General features: G+C 43.8%; 1 protein-coding gene across 1 annotated transcript in view; it reads left to right on the top strand.

The window, feature by feature from the left end:
- Positions 1 to 8,813, top strand: part of NEU3 (neuraminidase 3 (membrane sialidase)) — a 21,446-nt gene that overhangs the window by 435 nt on the left and 12,198 nt on the right. The window contains 2 exon segments of the mRNA XM_006777921.2: positions 108 to 204; positions 5,484 to 5,695. Of these exon segments, the coding sequence (XP_006777984.1) occupies positions 5,489 to 5,695 (207 nt within the window). The 5' untranslated portion in view covers positions 108 to 204; positions 5,484 to 5,488.

Below are 8,813 nucleotides of genomic sequence, written 5' to 3'. Positions count from 1 at the left end.
CCCGTCCGCCTCCCGGCTGCTCGATGTCTCCGTCCCCCTCTCTGTTCACTTTTGGGGGTTTGTTTTCGTGTCCGCAGCCGCGCTTTCTCCTGTCTCCGTCTCCCCAGCCTCAGTCACCTCCCAGGCTCTGGTGCCCGAGACCCGAGGGCCTACCTCCGCGCCCCCGCAGCCTGGAGAGAGCGGGGGAGCCGAGAGCCGACGCAGGTGAGCGGGCCTGGGAGGCGGAGGGGGGAAGATGGGGGGACCCCGGGAAGTGGGGCCGAGTTCGCAGCACCATCTGGGCTTAGGAATCCAGTCCTGGGAGGAGAGTGAGTCAGTCAGTCACCCAGTCGCTGGCATCTCAGACTGGCCCAGGCTGTTCCTGGCTGGTTCTAGTTTTCCCTCCGCGGAAGCCACGCGGAAACCCGAGAATGCGCGCTTTCGGGAGGAAAGGAACCGAGGCGGGGAAGCCCTGCTCAGGAGAGAGGGATCTGCGGCCGCAGAGAGCCCCGAGCGGGACTTGCCAGGGAAGGAAGACCCGGGCCCTGGCCCAGGTTTTGCTTCTGATCACTGAGCGGCCTCACTTTCGGGTGTTCCTCTCCGCGGCCTCGGCTTTCCCATCGGTGCCATGAGCAGAGTTTGATCTACACGCAGTGGTTCTCAACCTCCTGGCCCTTTAAATACAGCTCCTCATGTTGTGACCCAACCATAAAATTATTTTCGTTGCCACTTCATAACTGTCATGTTGCTACTGTTATGAATCGTAATGTCAATATCTGATATGCAGGATGGTCTTAGGCGACCCCTGTGATAGCGTCGTTTGACCGCCAAAGGGGTCGAGACCCACAGGTTGAGAACCGCTGGTACAGGATCTGCAGAAGCCTGACATAGGATGGGTGCTCCTTACATATTCGTTTTTGAAGAGGGAATGAATGAGATAGGGAGGTCTCCTAGGCGTCACTGGAGGCTGACGGCTGCATTGGATTCGTTGGGCATCCGTGGACTTACATAGTTCCTACAGCCTGAGAAATAGGTGGTCTTACCTCCATTGCAAGTGAGGAGAGAGGCCCAAAAGGAAAGCAATTTGCTACTAAGACTAAAGCCAAGTGTCGCCTCAAAGTCCATGCTACACTTACCCTCTCTCCCAGTAAGAGGGTTTCACTGAAAGGTGTTCCTATGGAGCCTCAATTAATAATATGCGTCCCCTGCTGAAACGAACATCTCTGAAGCAGAACTGCATCAGTTCTTCTCTGCCTGTAGTTCCCAGCCTGCGGTTTGTGTGAAATAGTTTGGGTGTCAATGCCAGAGCCACCATCTATGTTAACACTGTCATCAACAGGATCAGCCTACATCACAAGAAAAACGAATGATAGTGGCGATACTTGCTGTAGTGAGAGCAAAGCCATAAGTGAAAGTGTGAGAACATCAAAATTTATAATAAAGACTTTTCTTTATGGTGTTTTAAAGTTTATAAAGCACTTTGCAGTGGTTCTTCGTATTGATCATCTTGGTAGGTATGATTATTATATTTTATTGATTTTTTACAGAGGAAGGGAGAGGGAAAGATAGTTAGAAACATCGATGAGAGAGAAACATCGATCAGCTGCCTCCTGCACACCTCCTGCACACCTCCTACTGGGGATGTGCCTGCAACCAAGGTACATGCCCTTGACCAGAATCAAGCCTGGGACCCTTCAGTCCGCAGGCCGACGCTCTATCCACTGAGCCAAATCAGTTAGGGCGGTAGGTATTATTATTATCCATATTTTACAAGCAAAGAGTCCAAGACCTAGAGAGAGTAAGTGACTGGCACAAAGTCTCACAATAAAGACATAGAGCGGGGACACCAATCTGGCCCCATATGACAAGCTGTGCTTCTCCTTTGGAGCTCTCTCCATCTCCTCTCCCTCTCCTTTGTCCTCGTCCTTCCCCCCACTCTGTGCCTTTCCTGTGTTCCATTCTTATCCCGTAGAGAATTCTTGTTTCAATGTTAACTAATAATCATGTGTTGGCTGATGATTATTAGTGTATTAACTCAGAATTAAAATGTTAACTTATAAGAGTTTAAAATACCTCTCCCATAGGTGCAGAGGGATTTAAATGCTTTTAAGAAGGGGAGTTGTAATTGTGGATATTATTACCATCATCATCCACAGATTTCAAGGAATAAAACTAGAATATGCAATGATTGACAATCTAAAAATAATAATTGTTGTATATTGAACTCATACTATGTCATGGGCTCCGTAACAGCCACTTAAATATTTTACTTAATTCGCTCAACCACTGTATTGAATTTTATAAATGAGTGTCCTGAGGCATAAAGAAGTTAAATAACATGCTTGAAGTCTTGCAGTCGTAGCCTGGTTCAATTCCTGTGTTCTTCATCTTTATACCAGCTCAGTCGGGGGCTGATTTTTACTTAAAAGAAAGCCCGCCTCTCCCTGGCAGGAGACCCTAAGTTGGGGGGAAACAGAGAGGCTCTAGTATTGTGGGCAGAAGACAGTTCACCCAGGCCTTTCAGTTGTGCTATTGAGAGCTCAGAATTGGAGTGAGGAGGGCGGCTTTTCTTCTGGACTCAGGAGACCACCTCCCCACTTCTCTCATGAGTGTGAGCCATGGTTCTCTTTAGAAATAGTGACTAAATGAATCTTTCATAAACTGCTGATGAAAGTTTGTCTTGATTGACACTACGAGGATACAGCCAAAAGCAGTGTAACTTTCCTCTTCAGTTCATTGGCCACAAGGCTACCTGAGACATTGATCCAAAATGCATACTTGATCATGCCATTCCTCTGCCAAAAACTCTTAAGTGGCTCTCTGTCTGTGGGATAAACACCTTACTAAGGCATCAGGGCCTCCCAGGATCTGGGCTCTGCTGACCCCTTCAGTCCCATCTCTGCTCACAGCTTTTGACCAGGATAGTCATATGAGACTACTGAGATTCCCCACAGCTCACTGTTTTCTGTCACCTATAGACGTTTCACATCCACTCTCTCTGCCCACTCCTTTTTACCCTTCAATTGGCTAAATCACTATTTATCCTTTAAGATCCAGCTCAGCCATTCATTCAGTCACTCAGCAAATATCTATCAATTACCAAGTATGGTTCTCGGTGTAGAAATGTAGCAGAGAATAAAACACATGCCTGCTGCCCAGCTGGTGTGGCTCAGTGGTTGAGTGTTGACCTATAAACCAGGAGGTCACAGTGTGATTCCTGGTCAGGGCACATGCCCAGGTTGTAGACTCAATCCCTAGTGTAGGGCTTGCAGGAGGCAGCTAATCCATGATTCTCATCATTGATGTTTTTATCTCTCTCTTCCTCTCTGAAATCAATAAAAAATATTTTTAAGAACCCCACATATTCCTGCCCTTTACAATGAGTCTATTTTGTAGGATATATAGACAAGTACAATGTATGGATAAGTGGCATGGAACTAGAACAGGAAAAGAGAATAAGGAGCTCAAGGCAGTTGTGAGGGAAGGCCTGGCTGATTGGATGACATTAGAACAGAGTTAAAGGAGGTGAGGGAGTGAGGTATGTGGCTATCTGAAAAAAGAATATTCCAGACACAGAGTATCCAATATAATAAAAGGGTAATATGCAAATAGACCGAACGGCAGAACAACCAACCAACCAATCAAAGCTTAATATGCTAATGATATGCTAAGGCTGCTCAACCGCTCGCTATGGCGTGCACTGACCACCAGGGGGCAGATACTCCAACTGGTAGATTAGCTTGCTGCTGGGGTCCAGCTGATTGGGACTGAGCGAGATGGGCCAGACACACCCTGAAGCCCTCCTGTGGTCCCTGCCTGGCCCGATTGTCCACCGGTGGGGTCCCTCAGTCTGGCCTGCACCCTCTCACAATCCAGGGCCCTCCGGGGGATGTTGCAGAGCCGGTTTCAGCCTGATCCTGCAGGCCACTCTTGGGAGGGCGCCAGATGCAGGGCTCATGGCTGGCGAACGCTGCTGTGGCTGCACGAGCCTCTCCCTGATTGGGACTGATTGGGCGTGGCAGGTACAGTGGGGCCGGGATGAGTGGGAGCGGCAGATAGGAGCTGGAGGCAGCATTGGACTGCGGGTTTCTGCCCAATCGCTGCAGGCCACCCAGAGGGACCCCACCCATGCACGAATTCGTGCACTGGGCCTCTAGTAAGGCTATATGAGACAGGAGCTCCCTTGGCTCAGTTGTTAGCTCTCCAGAAATACTCTGCAGCCTCGATGTGGACAGCTACCATATGGCCTAACTTAGAGTAGGTACACAGAAATATTTATTAAATGAATGAATGTGATCTTACAGGCCTGTTCTTACAGCCTGATAATTTTTATAAATTATTTATAAGCTAGGGCGTGGATGACAGGTGAGAGAGAGAGAGAAAAAATAATGTTAAGCCTGGTTCTGTGTAACTAGCTTAATTCATTTTTTGGGCCTCTGAAAAGCAGAACTCCTGATTTTCTTTGAGAAATGTATCTAGAGACTTCCATTTTCAGGATTATGGCCAGCTATATAACCTGTATGATGGTGGATAAACTATAAAAAATATAGCTGAATTTGCAAGAAAGGAAGAGAAATCCCCAGGGGCCTAAAAACCAAGAGTAAACTGAAAACCAGAGTAGTTACTCCCTTAACCTGACCTCAGCAGTCCTGGATGCTTGCTGGTCTTACCTAGAAGTTTGGCTTTAATAGACATGTTATTACCGTGAATAAAACTATGGGCCTGCATGGTCTAGACCAGTGGTTCTCAACCTGTGGGTTGCGACCCCTTTGATGGTTGAACGACCCTTTCACAGGGGTCGCCTAAGACCATCCTGCATATCAGATATTTACATTACGATTCATGATAGTAGCAACATTACAGTTATGAAGTGGCAATGAAAATAATTTTATGGTTGGGTCACAACATGAGGACCTGTATTTAAAGGCCAGAAGGTTGAGAACCACTGGTCTAGACATTGGTTGAAACTGAGATCCTTGCATGAAGTCACGTCCCTTGAAAATCTACACCTGATTGGGTTGATGGAGTAGGAAAAAAATCGCTACTGATGCAGAGATGACAAAGAAGATTGCCTTTTATCCAATTTCAAAGAGAGGGAAAAAGTTGCCCTAAAGAATTCTTAAACAGGCATTTCTTGATATGGATTTGGGTTTACATATATGTTACCCAAATGGCCTAAAAACTCCAAGCCAAGAAATTGGTATTAGAAGCCATCTGGGTTGGTAATATCCCTGGATGCTTGGCAGAAGTATATGCAGAATCTCTGGAGAGACCCACATGGCGCAGGCTATATAGAATTCCCACAGAGTCGGGGGATGGATGTGTTAAACAAGAATGCGTATTGCTTGCTTTGTGCAGTTGGGACCATAATGTTATTTTTATATTAAGAAAAATAAACATTTGTGGCTCTCAGTGATCTCCAGAAATGGAATGATAGAACAGAACTTGTATATAAGCCAGCATTTGGATATGGATACACATTGAGCTGCCTCCTATTCTTGCAGAGGTCATGGAAGAAGTGACATCGTGCTCCTTCAACAACCCTCTGTTCCAGCAGGAAGACAAGGGAGGGGTCACCTACCGGATCCCAGCCCTGCTCTACATACCCCCCACCCACACCTTCCTGGCCTTTGCAGAGAAGCGCTCTACAAGCAGGGATGAGGACGCGCTCCACCTGGTGCTGAGGCGAGGGCTGAGGACGGGGCACTTTGTACAGGTGACTCCTTCCTGATCTGGGCCTGGGCCTCAGTTTCTCTCCACATTTGCTCTGTTCCCTTTCCCACCAGTGTAGGGACAACCCTGTGCAGGAGTTGAAGAGGAAAAGACAATAAAAGCAGTGTCTCTCACAGAGTACTTACTGCGTGCCATGGGCACATTGATCCTCTCGGCCACTCCGTGACGTAGGAATTGTTGTCAGTCACATTTTACGGATGAGGAAATAGAGGCTCAGAGAGCTTGCCACATTGCTCAAGGTCACACAGCTACAATAAAGGAGTGGAAGCAGGCTTCGGACTTGATCTCTAGAGACCTCCGTGGTTCATATGTACTTTTCACTCACATTCTCTTTTCTCTTTCTAAGTCACTGAAAAAAGTAGACATTGTTAGTCCAGGGTTGCTGATGAGGGATCCTGGTGCTCTGAGAGGTAGGTAGCTTGTTTAAGACTACAACTAGTGCTCGTTTCAGCAGCACATATGCTAAAATTGGAACGATAGAGAGATGAGCATGGCCCCTGCGCAAGGATAACACGCAAATTCGTTCCATATTTTTTTAGAAAAAAAAAAAAGAAGAAGAAAAGAGGGGGGAAAAAAAGACCACAACTAGCAGATAATGAATTGGAGCGTGTATGATAACAACAATCATTCCCTAATACTACTGTTCTTCTTACCTCTTGCTTAATTCATTTTTATTCTCTGATTAACTCAGTTGTAGAATCTTGAAGTGAGAAGAGTCATAAGCCCAACTTCTTTTCCAGTATAGAAATCTTCTGTATTCCATTGGTAGCTACTAATAGCTTAGTGGTTAAGAGCATGGCTTTGTAGTCAGGCAAGACCTACTATTTATTGGCCCTGTGACCAAGGATACTTGATTCTTTTCTGTTTCATCATCTGCAAAATGTGATTAATAATAGCAGTTGCATAGTAGGAACTCAACATTAGTCATCTTCTATAAAGGTTCTGCTTACTCCTCAAGTAAGGAATTCATCCTGTGACTGCTGATAACTTTTTTTTGGAGGATGAGACGATCCGCTCTCCTCTATAATTACCCGTTGGTCTTGTTCTGCCTTCTGGGGTTCTGGGGTTGTCAATCTATACATGATACAGTCCCTTCTGCTGAGACTGCTCTTTGATATACCTAAAAGTGGGTGTTCATGCCCACTGAGTTTTCTGTTTTGGGGACTCACAACTTGAGTTCTTTAGTGTCTTCTTAGGTCACAGTCTGGATTTGGTCTCTGGGCCCTTGAAAACTGATTACTCTGGGATGTTAGAGTCCTTTTTAAAAGAATGGTATTCAGAATTGAACTTAGGACCCCAAGGATAGAGCCACCCCACCAATGAGATGGCTATCCCATCTTGTATCCTTTTCGCACATCCTAAGGTAAAGTAGCATTTACTTTTTGATCCTGCATAACACAGCTGACTAATAAATATTAAGTAGGCGGTCAGCTAAAACTTACAAGTCTTTTTCACATTTGTTGTTTTTAAAAAAAAACACAAAACTTTTAATTGTAGTAAAATACACCTAACAAAATTTTCCATCTTAATCATTTTAAGTGTACATTATGGTATTAACTGTATGCACATTATTGTGCAACAGATCTTTTTATTTTTTTTTAACAGAATCTTTTTTCCTTTATTGATTTTTTTTTATTTTTGCTACCCTGTCTTTTAATTTTAAAGAGCTTCTCATCTATTGCTTCTTTTTATTTTTTTTAATATATTTTATTGATTTTTTACAGAGAGGAAGGGAGGGGGATAGAGAGTTAGAAACATCGATAAGAGAGAAACATCGATTCAGCTGCCTCCTGCACACCCCTTACTGGGGATGTACCTGCAACCAAGGTACATGCCCTTGGCCGGAATTGAACCTGGGACCCTTTAGTCCGCAGGCCGACGCTCTATCCACTGAGCCAAACCGATTAAGGCAACAGATCTTTTTAAAACTTTGTCATTGTGCATGACAGCAGTTCTGTACACATTGAACAACTCATTTTCGCGCCCCTCCACCTAGTCTCTAATAGCCATTATACTACTTTGTTTCTATGAGTTTGATTATTTTAGGTATCTCATATGTAATATTTGTTCTTTCTATGATGGCTTATTTCATTTAGAGCAGTGATTTTCAAAAATTCAAGCAGTGAATTTTTAAAGTATGCAATACCTGACTATTTAGTCAGGGGCACTGACCTCTTTGCCCGTACATTTTCAAATTTAAAAAATGACAATAGCAAACCCAACCCTAGTGTCTGATGTGAATGAATCAAAATTAAGCCTGTTTTTTGTCAGATTGGCAAAAAGTATATTTTTCTGTGTACTGCAGAATTTTAGTAATTAGTTTATGTGTGCCACGGGATGAAAAAGATTGAAAATCACTGATTTAGAATAATATCCTCAAGGTTCATCTTGTAGCATTTGGCAGGATTTTCTTCTTTGTAAAGACTAAATAATAGTTCATTGTAAATTATGTTTATTCATTGGTTTATCCATTTTGTTTATCCATTCTTCTGTTGATGGACACTTGGGTTACTCCCACCTTTTGGCTATTGTGAATAATGCTCTATGAACATGATGTGCAAATATATATTTGAGACATTGCTTTCAATTCTTAGGATCTATACCTACAAATAGAATTGCTGGGTCATATGATAATTCTATTTTTAATTTATTGAAGTTCCTCCATATTGTTTTCCACATCAACAGTGCACAAGGCTTCCAGTTTCTCTATACCCTTGCCAACACTTATTTTGTGTTTTTTGGTAGTAGTCATCTTAATGGATATGTGGTGATATCTCATTGTAGTTTTTATTTGCACTTTCCTAATTATTAACAATGTTTAGTATTTTTTCATAATGCTTGTTGGCTATTACATTTATTGTTCTTTAATCATGTTTCACCATCCAGACTTTTAAACCCAAGACTCATTTTACATTTCTGTCAAGCCTCAGCTTGCTTATATTCCATTGCTGCAGCTGGATGATATGATTTGGATTCTAGTGCTTTCATCTTTAGTTTACTGTTTCTTCCAGCTTCATATAAACTTTATTTTAGACATATCTGGTCCAAATCATTTTCTCCTCTCAGCTACTAAGGATGGCTACGCTTCTGACTTCCCAATG

This window comes from Myotis davidii, unplaced genomic scaffold (genome assembly GCF_000327345.1).
Source record: "Myotis davidii unplaced genomic scaffold, ASM32734v1 scaffold169, whole genome shotgun sequence".
In the NCBI taxonomy this organism is placed as follows: domain Eukaryota; kingdom Metazoa; phylum Chordata; class Mammalia; order Chiroptera; family Vespertilionidae; genus Myotis; species Myotis davidii.
Note: the sequence above shows the minus strand (reverse complement) of the source record. Positions and strands in the feature narration are given on the sequence as shown.